Raw genomic sequence first — 20,311 nt, 5'->3', positions numbered from 1 at the left:
TTGTGTGATGTGTGCTGGAGGAAGTAATACATTTTCTGATTCTTCCCGGAAAATGCTCTCTTGAAATTTCAGTAATAAGCCTCTCTGTGATGCGAAACATCTCTCTTTTAATGTCTGCCAGTGGAGTTCGTTAAGCATCTCTATAACACTTGCACCAACTAAACATGCCACTTGTCATTGGATCTTCTCTCTCTCTCTCCTGTCAATCCTACATCATAAGGATCTCAGATTGATGAACAGTATTCAAGAATAAATCGAACAAGAGCTTTGTAAGTCATTTCCTTTGTGGATGAGTTACATTTCCTTAAGATTTTTCCTGCTATTTGTTTTATGTGCCCCTCATACTCAATGTTGTTCTGGATAGTTTCTCTTAGACATTTTATGGTAGATACCGTTTACATCAATTTGTTGTCAATAATGTAGTTGTACAGTAGTGGATTTCTTTTCCTATGCATGCGCAATACGTTACATTAATTACGAGGGGCGTTGGAAAAGTCCATGCAAAGTCCGAGAGATGGAACCACCAGTGTGTATCGAGGTCATGTTTAGTTAGTAGCCTCTCTGGAAAGAACGCACACCAAGTTTCAGCCATATTGGTCTATTTCTTTGTGTTTGGCATTAGTGTGAATCAAGGAAGTCGAGTGATTGTCCAAAAATGGACGAAAAAGAATTTCGTGTGGTGATTAATCATTACTTTATGAAAGGCAAAATGATTCAGGAGACTAAAGAGAAGCTTGATAAACATTACGGTGACTCTGCACCTTCGATTAGAACAGTTCACAAGTGGTTTCAAAATTTTCAGAGTGGCCACATGGGTACAAGTGATGCTGAATGTTCTGGACGCCCTGTGGAAAAAATCCATGATATGGTGATGCATGACAGAAGAATTAAGGTGCATGAGATTGCTAGTGTTGTGGGCATCTTGAATGAATGGGTTCATAATATTTTGCATAAACATTTGGACATGAGAAAGCTATCCCCAAGATGGGTTCCGCAATTGCTCATGATTGACCAAAAACGGAATCGTGTGAAGTGTTGCAAGGATGGTTTGCAGCTGCTCAGGAAGAATCCACAGGACTTCAAGCACTGTTTCCTCACTGTGGCTGAAACATGGATACATTACTATACTCCTGAGACCAAAGAACAATCTAAACAATATGTTACCAAGGGAGAATCTGCACCAAAAAAGGCAAAGACCATTTCTTCGGCCAGAAAGGTTATGGCGACTGTCTTTTGGAATTTGCAAGGGATAATCCTCATCGACTATCTGGAAAAGGTGTATATTATTCATCATTATTGGACCATTCGAAAACCAAGCTGCAAGAAAAACGCCGGCGATTGGACCACAAGAAAGCCCTTTTCCATCACGACAATGCACCAGCACACACCTCAGTAGTTGTGGTCACAATATTAATGGAAATAGGATTCCAACTCATTTCACATTCCCCCCTATTCTCTAGACTTGGCTCCCTTGGACTACTATTTGTTCCCCAATTTGAAGAAATGGCTGGCAGGACAAAGATTTTATTCAAACGAGGAGGTGGTTGCAGCAACTAATCACTAATTTGCAGACTTGGACAATTCCTATTATTCAGAAGGGATCAACAAATTAGAACAGTATTGGACAAAGTGTGTAAGTTTAAAAGGAGACTATGTCAAAAAATTAAAGAGGTTTACCCCAAACACATAAGTAGTTTTTATTTTTGCATGGACTTTTCAAACGCCCCTCATACATATCTGGTTAACTGCCATAGTATGCACCATTCATATAGACGATCTCATAATCTGCAAACAGTCTTAAAGAGCTTCCACTGCTTTGTAATAACTCATTTATAAATGTTGTAAACAGTAAGGGTCCTTTTGTAGGCAGCACATTGTGCTCATGTGGGAGCGATCTAATGCTTGCAATAAATAAATAAATAAATAAATAAATAAATAAATAAATAAACTGATAGCCAAGATTGCAGGAATTCTTTTTATTCTATGATTACCAGTTGCAGCGAAACTAAAGCCGCCATCGTCAGAGCTTGAGACACATACAGGTTACAACATCAAGGCAAACAGTGGTGATATTAATAGTTGCCTATAGCATGCAGGCCTTACAAAATTGTCGTGGGTAGCACATAGGTGCCCAAGAGAGATGACATTATGAATGAAAAGTGTCTCAATCACATACCAGTGCAAGCTAGGCTAGCTTTAAGGCAAATGCCAGGATGGTCTTAACATCCTCGTTGATTAAAATCTCATCTTCCTCTTTGTTTTAAACACTCACTAAATTACTTGGCTAAATTCTAGCCCTCATTGTTCTAACAGTATCAGATGGCAAATTTTCGAACAACGATAATATCATTTCTGAAAAGTGTCATCTAACTGTGATTAGTAAAAACATAAAGGGAAACATCCACAACAGTACAGATGGAGATAAAAAAAATGTGATGAGCAGATGGTACTATTTAGTAACACACATTTTCAGTAACTTCAAGCAACTATAGCAGTTTAAGCTTTTCCTAAAGCCTGTTTTACTTGAGTGACTTTCTGGTCAAAATTGGCTACTGAAAGTGTTTGGGACCTTCATGCATGTATGTAAATCAGCAGCCAAGGATGATGTGAGTGTGTGTATGATTTTGTTTATAGACTATGCTGAATCTGGAGTTCTAAATTTCTGAATATGCTGAACATAACACATGTATAAAACAAAGGATCTATGGGGACATCCAGTAACATTGGAAGTTACCTATGTTCTACAAAAGGATTTTGTGTTTTCATGTCTTCCTAATCTTTGTTGGGTTGCTTCCTTTGTTTTCGTGAAACATTGACATGTTAGACAAAGTAGTTTTTCCTACTGTTGTTATCCAATAGAGAGATGAATTGTATGAAACGAAAAAAGTATTTAGATTTTACAGATAAAAAGCTTAGACTATGCATAAATAAGAATGTAATATTTTAATGAACATTATTTCAACAGTGAAAAAGCAAAATAATTTGCAATATTATTTGGCAGTTAATAAGATAATAAGATATAAAAGGGAAAGAAAGCAGCCGCTATTTACCAAGATGTAGATTTTGTTTGATGTGTTTGCAAATATATATTTTCTTGAGCAAATAAAAGTACATTTTCTGAAATGTTTGGATGACTTTTACTATTCTTTCCGTTCTCTGCAGCGCTAAGAACTTACCACATGACATTTGAGAAGAACTTGCAGTATGAATTCTGCTTTGCTCATTAATAAATTCTATTTTCATTTCAATTTTTTTTCATTTGGATGCCAAATTCCACAGCAGACAGATGATGTAGCATGCACAATTTTGGCATTGTCACATAAATAAAAATGATCACTCAAGAAGATTCGGTACAGGTATGAAACATCAGGTGCATGGCAGTAGACTCACTTGTCATGAGTAGAAAGCTGGTCGTGTAAAAGGGGCTTTAAGCATAAGTTGAACACTCTGAAGGACATGTTTATGTCAACTTATCGTCTATTGATGGATTTCTAACAGGAAACATTTATGTATATTTTGTTATTAATAGCACACAATGTAAGCACTTTGTAATATTCAACTTACTGATTAATGTAACGATAATATGAAAGGATAGTTGTTACACACCATATAGCAGAGATGCTGGCTTGCACTTCGGCACAACAAAAAGATTCTCAGAAAATGAGGTATCAGCAAACCTGGCCTTTCTCTCTCTCTCTCTCTCTCTCTTTTCACCACTCACTTTCTGACAGTATTTTCGTTGTGCCTATCTTCGACTCGGCATCGCCGAATTAACAGACGATGAAAGTGGTATGGTCAGGATCTATGTGCATGGGACATTCCATTTTGGAAATCATTAGGGAATTTAATATTCAGACAGTGACAATTGTGTGGTGAGAATATGAAATTTCAGGTGTCAACTTTCACCACGGACAATGCAGTAGCCGAAGGCCCTCATTTAATGATCAAGAAGAGCGGCGTTTGTGTACAATTGTCAGTGCTAACAGATGAGCAACACTGTATGAAATAATCACAGAAATCAATGTAGGACGTACGACAAATGTTCCCATTAGAACAGTGTGGTGGTATTTGGTGTTAATGGGCTATGTCAGCAGACAACCAATGTGAGTGCCTTTGCTAATAAAATGACATCACCTGCATCACCTGCATCACCTTGTGACTGTATCGGTTGGAGCTTAGATGACTGGAAAACAGTGGCTGGTCAAATGAGTCCTGATTTCAGTTGATAAGAGCTGATGGTAGGGTTAAAGTGTGGCACAGACCCCACAAAGCCATGGACCCAAGTTGTCAACGAGGCATCATGCAAGCTGGTGGTGCTTCCATAATGGTGTGAGCTGTGTTTATGTGATCCGGTTGGGGTCCCTCGGTCGGACTGAACCAATCATTGACTAGACATGGATATGTTCGTCTACTTGAAGACCGTTTGCAGCCATTCATAGGCTTCACATTCCGAAAAGTGTTGTCGAGCCACAATTGTTCGTGATCGGTTTGAAGAAAATTCTGAACAATTTGAGCAAATGATTTGGTAATCCATCTTGCCCGACATGAATCCCATTAAAGATTTATGGGACATAATCAAGAAGTCAGTTTGTGCATGAAATCCTGCACTGCTGACACTTTCGCAATTATAGATGGCTACAGAGGCAGTGTGGCTCAATATTTCTGCAGGAGACTTCAGACGACTTGTTGAATTCATTCCACATAGAGCTGCTGCTCTATGCCAGGCAAAAGGAGGTCTTACACGATATTAGGAGGTGTCCCATGACTTTTGTCACCTTATTGTAAATGTGTGTGGCAGATGTTGAAGGTCGGATGCGGAGATTGAATAACTAATGAGGAGATACTGAGTCTAATTGGCAAAAAAATAAATTTATGACACAACTTGATTAAAAGAAGGGACTAACTGACAGGACAGGTCCATAGGCAGCATGAAGTTGTTGATTTGGTAATGGAAGGAAGAGTGGTGGGTAAAAATTGTAGAGGTAGTCCAAGCGTAAACTCTAGTAAGCAAATTCAAATGGATGTTTGTTGCAGCAGTTACATGGAGATGAAGAGCCTTGCACAGGGCACACTAGTGTGAAAAGCTGTATCACACCAGTCTTCATACTGAAGAACACAACAGTAGCATTGTATTATTCTGTAAATGAAATAGAAGTTTCAATTTTTTAAAATTGTTCCACATTCTTAGGTGAACAATGTTAGGAACATGATTAATTCTACAAGGGCTATTCAGAAAGTAGGGAACATTTTGTTATTTAAAAAAAAATAAGCACAAGAAATATATTTTATTATATACATCTCAAATAGCGACTGACATACTACTTTTCCACGTAGTCACCAAACATATTGAGGCACTTATCATAGTGGTGGGCAAGCTTTGAAAGTGGGCAAGCTTTGAAAGACCTTCGTAAAATTCTGCTGCCTGAGACTTCAGCCAGATTGTCACGCCTGCCTGGAGTTCCCCCTAGCTTAGCTTCTGAGTGACAATTTCAAACAACAAAGTGTATGAAACTTGTGAAAAAGAAAGTGAAAGCTCTGGTATTGTGAAGCGATGGTTTTCTCTAATCATTTCATCAACTTTAGCGACAAGATCGTCATTCAACAAGTAATGTAACACAGGTTTTTTTTTTCTGAAAGCAAGTTGATTTCATTCAGGGCTAAGAGTAACCATAGTACTCCCCACTCTTTTGGCTACAAAACCTATTTTTCAACATAATCTTCGTTCAGTGCAGCAGGGAGGACCTGTATGCTTGCATGGCACCACCCTATTTGTCAGCATAAGAACGAATGTGTTGCTACATGAATAACCTCCCCATCATCCACGCACTGCTTCCCGCAGGGTGCATTCTTCATTGAGCCAAACACAAGGAAGTTGGAAGGTGCGAGATATGTGATGTAGGGTGGATGAGGAAGGAACCCTCCAGTGAAGTTTTGTGATCTCCTCTCAGGTGCACAGATTTGTGTGAGGCCTTGTGTTGTCACGGACAAGTTTGTTTGTATGTGTGTGCCGACAAACACACTGAAGTTGTTTCTTCAATTTCCAGAGGGTAGCACAACACACTTCGGAGTTAATCATTGGATCATGAGAGAGAACATCAAATACAATAACAGCTTCAAAGTCCCAGAAGTCTGTTGCCATGACTGTACTGACTGAGGGTGCGGCTTTAAACTTTTTTCTTTGGAGGAGAGGTGGTGTGGCACAATTCCACGGGCTGCTGTTTCGTTTCCACTTTGAATTGATGAACCCGTGTTTCATCGCCTGCAACGATGATTGGCAAAAAATTGTCACGATCGGCCTCGTAACACACAAGCAGTTCTGCACATGTGGTCGTTCGTTGCTCTTTTGGTCTTGTCAGGCAGTGAGGGACCCAGCAGACACACACCTTTGAGTACTACAACTGGTGGAAGAATGCGTCAGCACTACCCAAAGAGGCATCCAGTTGAGGAGCAAGGAGTTTGATTGTTATCTGTTGATTGCCTCAATGAGTGTGGCCACACATTGAAACATAGCAGTGGTGTGCAGCCGGCAGACACGCAGGAGATCAGACAAGATTATGTGACCTTCTCGCGATGATGATAGATGCCTCACCCAGTGATTCACCGTGCTTTTATTCACTGCCAGCTCTCTGTAGATACTCTTCAAGTGCCCATGAATATATGCAATGCTCTGGTTTTCCACTAAAAGAAATAAAAGTGAACGCTCTGCTTGGAACGCACCTGTGTTACGGATGCCATTTTGAAAGCTACGTATTGCGCCACCAACTACTGGAGCTTCATAAAACTATAGAGGCTGAGGCAAGAATATTTCACAATGTCCCACAACATATTCCACATTTTTTCAACTAAAACTGGCAAAAAAAAAAAAATGTGTTGCATTACTTATTGAATGCCTCTCACAATTTGTACAACCTAGTTGCTACTGTTTAACAGGGTGGTGGCTCAGTTACAGCTTGGGTGCCCATTTCATTGCATTCAGTTGATCCCACGACTACTCTAGGCACAAATGAGACTTCAGCACATAAGTATATTTTGTGTAATAATTATTTTATGTGATAAGGACACAGTCTTTCAGGAGGTGACTTGCTTATTGTGTGATTGAATTTTTAGCACCTGTTCTGGCCTGTGACCACCAAACTTGAGCGCTACTCCTCATCTGTGATTGAGTTAAAGAGCAGATGCTCTGCCGTGTAAACAGTACATGAATATTGTGCAGGATCTCACTGGGAGCAATTCAAGAGTTGCATACATTCGTTCTGCAATGAATCATAGTTGTAGTTGTATGACAGGCCGTAGGTTGTTCAGTGCAATAGCATTCATCTTTACTACGGGCTTTTCCCTTTTTTAATAGCTTCTGTTTGTTTAATTGTGTGGCATTTAGAATAACTTTAGCCTTTTTTGTTTATGGTGAAATACTTTCCATTTAATTTATATATATATTTTTTACCTAATGCCATCCTTCCCCACCATATTCCACACGTCCTACCATAGCAGATATGCAGTATTAATATGTAAGGAAAAAAATCATAGCATGTGGGAGTAGTAATTCCATTCTGTGGGTGGTAATATAAAAAAAATTTCATAAAACTTCTCATTCTTTAGTCTAAGAACAATCACTTTAAAAAATTGGAAAGTGCAGGATGGAATAACATAATGAAAAGGGTAATTGCTACTTGCCAAATAGAGGAGGTGCTGAGTTGCTGACAGGTGAAATGGAAGGACTGCTATAAATGTTAGCTTTTAGCCAAAAGGCCTTCTTCTGACACACACACACACACACACACACACACACACACACACACACACACACACACACACACAATATTGTTAATCATTAAAAATTAGATTAATTCATAAGTGATATTTTGTGTTTATAAAATTGTTATGCCTTTATTTGCTTCCTTGTTATTGGGCTTACTATTCTGAATAGATCTAATGCTTCCTTCAGATAAGAACCTGGTGAGAAAAAGATGGTGCTTTTTTTCCCTTGGAAACATGCATCTTTTAGTTACACGAGCAGATTATTTCAGAAAATTTTGTGAAAACAATAATGTGAAAATAGAGCAAAATTGTCGTTTTTTGATGGGGTAACACCAGATTGGTGAATTTTAAGAAATAATATGAAATTAACATTTTACCATAGGAAAAAATGTTATAAGCTGTTCCTGATAGTTAGTGAATGTCGAACTTGCATCTGACCTTCGTTTTCCTCAAGACTGAGGTTCAGTGTATAATCTTAAAGTGATAGTTCATTTCTTACATAATGAAGCATCATTTGACATCAAAAATGGCACCAAAATTGGAAAATACACCGAAACTGGCAAAAAAAGTGACATTGACAAAAAAAACACCAAATTTGGTAAAAGTGACACCGAATTCACCATAAAATAGCACTGAATTTGGCGAAAAATAATACTGAATTTGGTAAAAAAAAAGACATAAAAATGGCAAAAAAACCTTTGTGAAATTGTCAGAAAACGGTACCAAACAGCAAAGTGGCACTGATTCTGGTGATAAATAGGACCAAATTCTGCAAAAACTAATGCAGAAATTTGCAAAAAAGCACTTAATTTGGCCATAAAATAAAATGATTTTTTTCATGTCTTTACCAATAAGGAAACAGTGAATGCTGCAGCAATTTTTATACACACAATACATTTTTTTAAAAATTAATCTAATACATTTTAACTAACACAAGTGGCAGTTTCTACAGAGAAATGAAGGGTCATTTTTCACAAGAGGTTCTTATTTGTAGAAGAAGCTGAGATACTCAAGCACTCTTTGCTGCAGATAATTATTCATATGAGTTTTGTACATGTGTTTTTTGCTATTATTCTTATTTGAGACTTTGACTCTTTGATTTAATGTTCTGTTATATTTAACAGCAGAGAGTCCTGTGGCCAGTTCTGCTCCTGCAAGATTGCCATTGGAACTAGGGAGTGAGCTACATGCCATGAGAAGTTCCAGTAATGTGCCTGTTACTGCCGTGCCTGAAACTCTTATACAGATCTTCAAGGTCAAGCAGGAGACTGATGCAGCAGCAGTGGCTGCGAAAGAAAACCTGTTCAGGACTTTTCAAAAGGTGATAACAGCTTTAATTAAAAAATAAGAACTTATATTTTGTAGAATTCTCTGAATATCTGCTCGCAAATAATGTTGAAATGTAAGAAAAACATCCATGATGAAGCTGAAACATTTCCTGTAGTTTCAATAGCAAATTTATTTTGCGGTTGTACATTTTGAAACACAGTTTCATTATGAGAGCTTCATTTGGGTTAGTGAATAACCTTCATTGCTGTTCTTCACAATGTGCATTGGTTAAGTTAATATGGTGTTGAAAAGACTGTAGATGGATTTTATTTTTACATTTCATATTCATTTCACTGTTTCAGTTTTGCAAAGAATATGCACTGTGGCTACTGTGAAACACTGAAATGTTTGGTCTCCATTTAATGAGTCAACTGGCCTACTCTGATGCAGAATCCAGACAAGCAATAGCTTGGCTGTTAAAATATTGGTAGAGCTATGTAAATTGTTGAAACTTCCTGGCAGGTTAAAAGTGTGTGGCGGATCGAGATTCAAACTTGGGACTTTCGCAGGCAAGCTCTATCATTTGAGCTACCCAAGCATGACTTACAAGCAGTCCTCACAGCTTTACTTCGGTTGGTACCTCATTTCCAGACTTCACAAAAGTACTTCTATGAAACTTACAGGACTAGCACTTGTGGAAGAAAGGGTATTGCAGAGACGTGGCATAGCCACAGCATGGGGGATGTTATCAGACTGAATTTTTCACTCTGCAGCAGATTGTGCACTGGTATAAAACTTCCTGGCAGGGTTAAAACTGTGTACCAGTCTGAGACTCAAACACAAGATCTTCACTTTTCATAGACAACTGCTCTACCGGCTGAGCTACCGAAGCATGACTCGCAAACATCCTGACAGCTATACTTCTGCCATTATCTCATATCATCACACACTCTGTTGCAGAGCGAAAAATATATTCTGGAAGCATCTCCAAAATGTTCTTATTTCCGGGAGAGCTTGCTAGTGTCTAATGTTTTTCAAGAGGACTTTTGTGAAGTTTGGAATGTGGAAGTAAAGCAAGCTGTGAGGATGGGTCGTGGGTTGTGCTTTGGTAGCTCAGTCTGTAGAGTATCTGCACATAAAAAGCAAAGGTCCCGTGTTGGCGTCTCGGCCCAGCACACAGTTTTAACCTGCCACGAAATTTTGTATCTGTGTACACTCGACTGCAGAGTGAAAAATTCATTCTATGTAAATTGTTGTCGACTATTCACCCATTTATGAGTAGGACTAGCTTGATACTTCAACTATGTGATGCACCTACAGCATCAATTACAAAAAAAGAATCATTTACGAAATTGTTTGTAACGTATGATCCCTGTGATCATGTTAGCTGATGTATTAAAGTAAGTTCGTTTGATTTTCAATAGCCACAACAAAGAAGTGACACCATGGTTAACACTGAACTTCTATTTCGGGACTCGACTTTGAATGCCTGCCTGCCTGTCTGGATTCAGATTTTCTGTCCTCCCCCCCCCCCCTCCCCCCCCCCCCCCAAATCACTTAACATGAAAACAGAGTTGACACCTGTGAAAAGTACACCCTAGTTTCCTTCCCCATTGTAGTCCTATCCAGGTAGATGCTTCTTCTCTAATTATTTCACTGTTGATGAAATGTTAAAGCCTAAACATACTCCTTTTTTAACTTACCTAAAATTAGGTGTAAATGCACACACTCTCTCCCCCCGCAACCACCTCTGTGTACTTAAAAAATTGCCATTGTCCTTTGATTCACCTGCATAACAATGTACCACAATAGGAACAATGGAAATACTTGATTACACCACAGTAAAAATTTTAAGGGCTAGTGGATGATAAAGATAATTTTTGTTTGGAGAACATCATGTGAATTGAAAACACTTAAATTGCTGTGATATAATAAGTGTAATCATATGTGTGCTTGCTTTCAGACACTGACTATGGAAATGCAAAGTGGTAACACAGTTGTCATGCAGGCATCAATAAAATTTCTGCATGATATGATGCTTTCGCCAATGGGAAATGATTGGGTAACTGTGATGGTAAAAGTTCCACAGTATGCAAACCCGTTACTTCGGCTTGTAACAGCTGCTGCTGTAAGTATTGATGATAATCACTTTATTAATGTCCTAACCTAGTCCCATACACTCAGAAGAATAGGCTCCAAGTGTATGTCACTCATGTTTCATGACATAATGTTCTTCATGCTATTAGGAAAAATGCTGAAATTAATAATGTGTTTATTTCTGACTATGATCACCCTGCATACTTCTATCTAACAGCAGGTATTTATTAAGGAGAGTTGTATTACTAATATTTCCCTTATCATAACCAAGGTCATTAATGCATGCTATTGCTGCAATGCCCAACTTGGAGCTGTCAGGGAAGAGTTGTTGTGCAGTTTGACCCTCTCCCTTAATGGCCTCAGTACTGCAGTGAATGTCAGTCATTAGTGCCTTGTGTAGTATGTTCAGCAACTGTGTAGCCAAATTTGGAGTTAGTGACAGATGGCAGTGGCCATTTTTGCGATGAGATATCTGGTTAGCTATCATATCCGTGTAAAATGCTGTTCAACTATTGCCGCACAACCAGTATGTGATGACGTTGGTGATAGATTGGAAAATGGCTACAGTCGGACTACAGTAAGTGGCGGTAGGTGAGTGGTTCTTGCAATTGGGTTGTCCACTAGAGAATGTGCTAGGGATGTAGGTTTGGAAGCTGAAGCGGCATGGAGGTGGACGGGGGATGTGACATAGGTTTAGTAGATGACAGAGTCTTTCTTTATGAGGGTAGGATTTTCTGTAAAATGTCCCTTCTCTCAGAACACAGTGAGAAGTACTCAAATCCCTAGTAAAAGATGTTCTTTTTTTTCACGCCTGCTTGTTATTGGGTGATTATGACATAACTAGTTAATGGTTTATTTTCAGTCACGGCTGATTTTGGTGATGTCACAGAAAGAAATTTCACAACATACGTCCTATTGGACTATCTGGACAGGATATTGACTGTAGAGCAGACTGTTCCAGCTCGTCGGCTCCATTGTGAGCCGTGGAGCGTTCCCTGCTCTATGGAGCCGTGTTGCTCGCTGTGACCATTCAAATGGGCCGGCACGTGGCACGGCTGGCTGAGGCAGGCGGCAAGACAAGCGTTTTGATGTGCCAGCTGCGTCTTACAAGATCAACAACCTCATACTTTAGCTGCTAAGACGTGGTGACATGCTACACCAGGAAATACGATGTTCAGGAAATAAATAAAGACTGCAAGCTCAGCATGTGCGGTGCTTTCGTCAAGCGCTAGCGAAAATGCAACAAAGCTCTGCGCCTTTTTCGTGAGCTGTGTCTAAATCCACTGCCATGTCCAGGATTCGACGAGACATTGTTTGATTTGACAAGCAAACCCCTTCAATTGCCTGCACCTCCCTTGGAAACAAACATTCTACAACTGCTACCATTTACGATTTTACGAGTGGTCCCAACGAAAACGGCTTGCCACTTGTCGCAATGATGTGAGCGACCCTGTAGCTTGCTCGAATTGCAGATTCAGTAGTGTTTTCTTCGCTCTCATTCACCTGAAAATTATAAACGCATTACAGAACACGAATTATGTTGCATGTTTTGATACCCTCCGTATTATGAAACCGTTTTTAAACTTACATCTCCTGGTATGTCGTTCTTAAGCCTGTCTACCAGTTCTCTGCGTGAAACGCCGTCTACCTGTTCGTAGTGTGCTGCGTGAAGACGTGTATAATGTTGTTGTATATTGTACCTCTTCGCAGAATTAAATACTTTATGACATACAAGACACTGCGGGCGACCATCCCTCTCACTGAATAGAAAGGTATGCTCCAATGTACAGGGCTCGCGCAGCTAGTCATAGGTGTCATTGAACACAGATGATTGCGTCAGTTGCGGCTGCATGCGGCCAGGGGGCAGTGAGTACGCTTTCCCCCTCCACGCCGGCTCCGAGCTGCTCCATGGAGCTCGGTTGGAACGACCTGCTGTAGAGGCTCTGGCAAGGTTGTCAGCATAAAATTTGATCAGCTGCTTCCACACTAGATATGCCATTGTCAGATGCCAAGGGTGTGGGGAGAGACTTTCTGCCCGTGAACAGCCAACAGCTAAGAAGATATACTGCTCTGTCTCTGAGTCATTACCCTCAGGTTTGGTGATACTTCAGATAACAAGGTTTCAACACTAACGAAAAAAGTCCATAGCTCAGAAGTTAATGTGAGGTGTAAGGTTAATTAATGATATCACATTGGCACCAAATTTCATGACAGTCCTACCCAATGCCACCATGTATATGTCACACTGTGAAAGGCTCATCACACCTCCCCGTACCCACATCTCCCACCTTTCTTGATACCTCTGTGATGGAGCTCATAAGCATTATGCCTAGCATTGGCATCAATGCGGTTTTTGTATGTGTTGCCGAGGAAAAAATTTTGGACACACTGCTGCTCAGAAACAAAAAATTTTGGACACAATGCTGCTCAGAAACAAGACAATAAGTCCGCAGAAGGTGTTATAAATGGCGTCAATAAATCCACCCCTTCTCTTGGAGTCATCATTTTTCAACATTTGATGGTCGGAAATGACAGTTTGCAGTGTGTTGTGCAACAGGATGACATTCTTGACGATTTTTTACACCCTCAGAGGATTCAACCTTCCTCTAAAAATGTCGTAGGACTGCAACCCTATGTGATCTCACCACTTTGGAGTTTTGTGTAACCGCAATTTTTGCTCTGGTACATAGAGACCATTCAAAACCATTCAACAAAATCTGAATTTGATCCGAAGCAGAAAAGGGTATTCATGCTTTTGTATTCCTCCCCATTTGCACCTCTGTGGTGTGTGCATGGGGCGGGGTTGTGGGTGGGGTGTCTACAACTGATTCGTTAATAAATAAAACGGCAAAGAGTCCCTCTAGGACCCCTCAGTCAGTTTGGCAGCACCCTCAGTGCCGCGTGCACTTTAAAAGTGTAACTGTACAGGGACAATAATTCTCAGATTCCCTTGCACCTACAGGATAGGCAACTGCTCAACACCTCTCAGATTTCACTTTTGGCAAACAGGCGCTAGTGCAGTGCCATAGTGCACTCAGCTGAAGAGTATTGAAGGGATTGTATATCCTGCAGGTTCTTAGGAATTGTTGAATGGTTGTCTCTGTAGATACATTTTTAAACTGTTCAACAAAGGCACACATGTGACAAACAGTGTTCTTAAACTGGCAAGTGTTAGTAGAACTCTTTTGCTGTTTAATTCACAAATTTCACAAACATCCTCCGCCCCCCAGCTGTTCATAGACCACAGTAGGGCAATTTTTGATGAAGACCTTATGGGCTGAAAGTTTTATTTGTAACAGTCTTTTTGTTGTGCCTATCTGCAACAATGGTGAGTGGCAACTTTCCTTTTCATAATATTGTTACATTCCATCCTGGATTTTCCGTTGTTTGATTCAAATTTTGTCAAATGGTTTTGATGGTCCTTAAAGGTTCCCAGTGTACCAGAGCAAAAATTGTGGTCATGCTACTCTCCAAAGGAGTGAGATCAGATTCAGTCAGGTTGTAGTCCTAAAATGTCATAAAAGAAAGGTTGAATCATCCTAGAGTTATCAGCAGTAACAAAGGTTGTTGGGAATGTTGTCCATACATTGTTGTGTTGCACGTCACACTGCAAACTATCATTTTCAACTCTAAATGTGTGGAAACAAACTACCCAAGGGAAAGAGTGATTTCATTGATGCCCTTTAAGACACCTCCTGAAATGTTTTTGTGTTGATTCAGAGCAGCTATGTGTCCAAAATGTTTTCCTTGGCAACTCGTAAGAAAACTATGATGTCAGTTGTGGGCATCATGATTTTTACCTCCATTGCAGAGGTTTCAACAGAAGGGGTTAGACATGGTTAAGGGGAGATACAACAATCTTGCCATTGTGTGACACGTCCACAGTGGCATTGGGTTAGTGTTATGGTGAAGTTTGGTGCCAATGTGATATTGTCAACCTACCTTATACCTCACATTATTTATGTACATGTTGACACCTTGCTGTTTGGCACAGTGAGAGTGACATTAGGGGCACCAAGCTTTAGCATCATTACAGAGGAAAGTTTGTCACCTTAAAGCCAAATTTCTGATTTCTGCATCACAGTGGGAGAATATGATTGGATTTCAAAATAGTGACCTTTCATTTCGTTGTGCACTGTAGTTTGCCACAATGAAAATCCCAAATGAAATAGATTTGGTAGTATACAGTGTGTCTATAATTAAAGTTCCCGTTTCAAAGCACTGTAGATAGACAATCACTGCTCATAATGATGTCAAATTTGAACAGCATATTATTGACGCAGGTCAAAGTGTCGCGAAGCCAAAAAAAACTTAATAAAAATTTGACCAATAGAAGGCGTTGCAAGTATTAGAATGTGGACACAACAGATCGGCATAAGGCTGTTTCTCAGTTTGCGCCCGAGATGCCCAACATGTCTGTCTCCATGCAGGATCGTGCCCTGCTGGTGCACCAGTAGTCCTTCAGAAGTTCTGGACACTCGAGGAAATGAAAGGCATTGGTCCGATGATTACAAAATTTGAAATGACAGGTTCTTTTGAAGTGAAGGGCAGTGTGGCAGAGGGAGGAAAGCAGTTGATCTGATTTCTGTTGAAGGTGTGGCTATAGCATTGCAGAAGGGTTTGATTATGGGGTGCAGACATGCAGTGCATGGGGATTTGTTGAGATTCTGAAAGTGGTGTTCATATGCAAAGCTTTTCTGTGTCCCCCCCCTCCCTGGAGGGACAGGGTGGGTGGCAAAGTGATGAAAGTTTTTCAGGATTTGTTGCAGCATTAAATCATGGTGAGAATGGGAGTGATGTCTTCTGTGGTGGATAATGGTACTCCCAGCATGGAATAAGGCACAAGTAGCACAGAGAGCGTTCTCGGGTTGACTTTTTGACCATTGTTCCAGCTATTAGAGTGTAGGATCTCAATCTCAGAGGTGTGACCCAGAAAATTAATGTCACAGGCTGAAAGATTAGCCAAGGTTCAGTGGTGGGCGTAATATTTTGTGGTTATGTTGTGTGTCATATTGGACATCTGGTATCAGCTCACAGTGGAATGGATTGTGAGCAGACTAGTTTGTAAACTGGCAGAGACACTCAGTCCTGTATTCTTTGTGATGCATCTTATTGGTCGTGGATCGTGATTGGTTGTAGGATTATTAGTAACTATTGTATCTGTACCACTAGAGTCACTGGGAAGGGATGTAGGGAAGGAGGTTGAAGGTTAAACGTGAGGTAATCCTGGGGGTTTGGGGGGAGGGGGTGGGGGGGGGGGGGGGGGGGCTGTGGCAGCGTTAGGACAAGTTGTAGAAAAGAAATGGGAATTTGGGAAAGACATCATAGCTGCATTCATAAATATAAAAAAAAAGCCTTATGACAATGTTAGAAGGGAAGAGATATGGCAAGGTCTGAATAGACTGGAACAGTCAAAAAGAATGGAACTGAGAAATAGAAACATGTACGAAAATGCCTGAATTGTAATAGAAGTGATAGCAAATAATTGGAATGGCTCACAAGGAGCAGAGAGGTTCACCAAGGAAGTGAACTCTAACCAATTCTTTCTAATATAATCATGGAGAGTAATATAAGGAAAGTTCACCAAGGATCATCAGCAGCAGATGATGGGAAAATTGAAGCATATGTAGATGACATGATGATTTGAAAAGAAAAAGAGCAGAAAAAAGAACCACTAAACTACTGGCAGAGGTAATTGAACAAGTGGGCATGGAAATAGGATTATTTAAAAAAGGAGGTAATAAAAATTAGCAGAAAAAGAGAAAATTGTAGGATGTAACTTGTGATGGAAAAATTATTAAAGAGGTAGTTGCTTTCCAGTATTTAGGAAGTAATCAACCAAGAAATAAAACATGAAGGTTGAAATCTGATAGAGAATAGAAAATTGTTTGAAATTTTATTTTGTGTGTCAGACAGAGAGATTATCTACCAAAGCAAATATCATGATGTAAAAGTCATGTTATCTGCCATTTTTGACCTAGGGATCAGAATGTTTGACTTGGACAAAGAAAGATTTTAGCAAAATACAAGCAACAGAGATGTATTTTCCACAAGGGGTCCTCAGGTAAGATGAGAAGGGACAGGATAAGGAATAAAATAATTGGAAACATATTGCAGATCAAGCTCCTAAAACAAACTATGGGGAGTAATGGCTTAAGTGGTTTGGCCACTTTAAAAGATTAGAACCAGAAAGACTTCAGAGAAGAGCCCTGGAATGGGCAGAATCTGGACAAAGACCAGTTTGAAGGCCACAAACAAGATTGAGAGACCAGGTGAAGGATGACATGAACCAAAGAGGACTGCAGTGGAGGTAGATGCTAAATGATAGGCTGTGGGAGAAAAGGGAAACTTGGAATAGCCTCTGTGAGTGACCTGCATAAGCAGAAACATTTCATGGGTGGGGGGAATCAGGGTTATAGGGAGATTGACAATATTTAAAAGTATGCTGAATGTTAGCTTTGGGGTGGTGCAGAAATTCGCTTTCACTGAAGCGAATGTAAAAGAAAGTAGGTCCTTTACAAGCCAAGTGTAGTTAAATTCTAAGTTTGAGGCCTCTTGATAGATGAGAGACTTCTGCAAGGCTCACATTTTTATTAGACTGCTCAGAGTCTGGAGAAGGTATTCAGGAGCAATGAGATTTTAGAAACCTGTGCTTGCCCCAAAACTTATTACCTCCTTCAGGGCATCAGACACTTTTCCTGTCCCTCCATACTCACTTGTCTGTTAACTGATGATAAACAGACATTCAAGTGGCATTTATTTTACTTCTTCATGTTAAACCAAAAGCTGTCTTTTTCGGGGAGCTATGTTAATGTCATACTGAAAGTTGTGCAGTGGTGATGAAATCAGTTTCTTCAAATACAAAGGGCATTCAAAAAGTTTTGCACAATTGTCTCTGATTTTTTTAATTTTTTGCAGGAGGAGAATGAAATTTTTTGTGAACATACTTGGAACATTTAGCTATAAGTTGGTATATAAAAGTATTTTCTTTTATTTACAGGTGAGCCGTAATGGACTGTGAAGTAGTCGTCAGGTTGCGACAATAGCTGGTGATGGAGTTCCTCTTCAACACCGAGTATGACTCTTCTATATCGATTCACAGGAAGTTGCTCCCTGTTTATGGGGAGGACACAGTGGATCGCAGCAGTATCCAATGGCTGTTGCAGAGGTTTAAACAAGGTGATTTCTCTCTACTGGGCAATCCACGATTTGGTAGAGCATCAAAGGCAGTGAGTGATGTGAATAAGGAGACCGTTGATCAAATCATCCAAAATGATAGATGTGTGGCGACAAGACTCGTTTGTCATTTCAGCAAGCTGTCGTGTTGTTACACATCTGTCATTTTGGATGATTTGATCAGTGGTTTCCTTATTCACATCACTCACCGCCATCAATGGTCTACTGCATCGTGGACTGTCCAGTATAGAGAAATCACCTTCTTTAAACCTCTGCAACCACTGCTGGATACTGCTACGATCCACTGTGTCCTCCCCATAAACAGGGAGCAGCTTCCTGTGAATCGATATGGCAGAGTCGTTGCCGGTCTTGAAGAGGAACTCCATCGCCGACCGTTGTCACAACCTGACATCTACTTCACGGTCCATTAAGGCTCACCTGTAAATAAAAGAAAATACTTTTATATACCAACTTATAGCTAAATATTCCAAGTACGTTCACAAAAAAATTTCATTTTCCTCCTCTAAAAACTAAAAAAGTTAGAGATGACTGTGCAAAACGTTTTTTGAACACCATTTGCATATTGAGTTGGTAAAATAAGACTTCACTACTTTGGAATGTTATAGAAATTTATTGAGATAACTTACAGAATTGGTAGATGTGTCATTCTGTAGCAAACCACCTCAACTTTGACATAAGTGTCAAGTGCCATTTTGGTTCAATGTGACTTCCATTTGTGATATGGCTAATGTCTCACTTGTAATCAGTTTCTTCCCACACTTGCTGCAGCAAATCAGGTGTAAGTTGTGCAACAGTAGTGTAGATTCGATTTTTCAGGTTGGCTAAATTGTTTGGTAGGGGAGGCACATACACTTGGTCTATAATGAGACCCCAGAGATAGAAATCAAGTGGTGTCAAGTCTGGGGAACGAGGAGGCCATGCTGTTAGCCCGTTGTGGCCAGTCTGCCGACCTGGGAAGCAATTATTGAGGAAACCTTGAACTTCCATGAGGAAATGAGGTGGCACACCATCTTGCCGGTAGTAACCATCTGATATCTCGGTCATCCTTCATTGATCTATGTCAAACAGTTGTCGCAGAGTTCATTTCATAAAACCAAAACACACAGTGAGTGGGCTATGCACCACTGAAAATAGCAATTTTATCTGTGCACTATGCTGGTGCTCCTGGTGGCAGAATGAGGTAATGATGCACTACATGATTCAAACTTGAAGTTTTTTGCAACAAAACAGCACATCTACCAATTCTGTAAGTTATCTCAATAATTTTCTATATCATTCCACAGCTGTAAGGTCATTTTTGACTTACCCTGTAGTTCGTCTAGTTCTTGGTAAGTTTGTTGTAACAAACATTTACTGTATGCAATTTATGTAATATTTAACTGAGACTGTTACTTTTGTTGTCAGTTGTTTGAATTTCTTTTAAATGCCATGATGTTAAGTGCTCCATTTATTTATTTATTTGCAGAATAAGTTAAGTGCCGCTTGTGTGAAACAGCTGACAGTAATATGTCATAAAATTTCTGATGGCCTTTATACTGACAAGTGTCCATTAGCCACAATTACAAAACAGTTTCTGCATAAACATACAATGCCTGAGAAAAAAGCTGTGCCATTGAAGAAGCTGGAGCTATCAAAGAGTCCTATGGAAGGTAATATTATTGTTTACGATATTTCCTTTCTTGTCCTATAAAACTTCTCTATGGTGGTTAGAGAAATTTAAATTACATGTATTGTCAAATAATATGAAAGATCACATGCCTTTATAAAGATTAAAAAAGTAACTACTTTTGGGTAAATGCAGTGGTCAGATGAGCCCCACTTGAAACTGTTACTACACCAAAGTTTGTTGCATTTAAAGCATGGTACACACCATGTTCAACACAAGAAAATGAGCACCAACAAAACAATATTACCTTGGGTGTAAATGATAGGCAAGTGTCAACAAACAGTATCTGGTCTAGATCATCAAAGGAAGCTTGTGTGCTCTACA

The 20,311-nt window shown here is 39.7% G+C and overlaps 1 protein-coding gene across 4 annotated transcripts in view; it reads left to right on the top strand.

Annotated features, from left to right (window-relative positions):
* The window catches only part of LOC126284091 (integrator complex subunit 1), a 292,520-nt gene that overhangs the window by 221,089 nt on the left and 51,120 nt on the right, over positions 1-20,311 (top strand). For all 4 annotated transcript variants that reach the window (XM_049982751.1, XM_049982744.1, XM_049982760.1 and 1 more), the window contains 3 exons: positions 8,883-9,079; positions 10,991-11,155; positions 19,787-19,970. In XM_049982751.1, coding sequence (XP_049838708.1) covers positions 8,883-9,079; positions 10,991-11,155; positions 19,787-19,970 — 546 coding nt within the window. The remainder of the gene's footprint in view (positions 1-8,882; positions 9,080-10,990; positions 11,156-19,786; positions 19,971-20,311) is intronic.

Source organism: Schistocerca gregaria, chromosome 1 (genome assembly GCF_023897955.1).
Source record: "Schistocerca gregaria isolate iqSchGreg1 chromosome 1, iqSchGreg1.2, whole genome shotgun sequence".
NCBI lineage: Eukaryota > Metazoa > Arthropoda > Insecta > Orthoptera > Acrididae > Schistocerca > Schistocerca gregaria.
The sequence above is the reverse complement of the archived record's forward strand: the minus strand, read 5'-3'. Positions and strand labels throughout refer to the sequence as shown.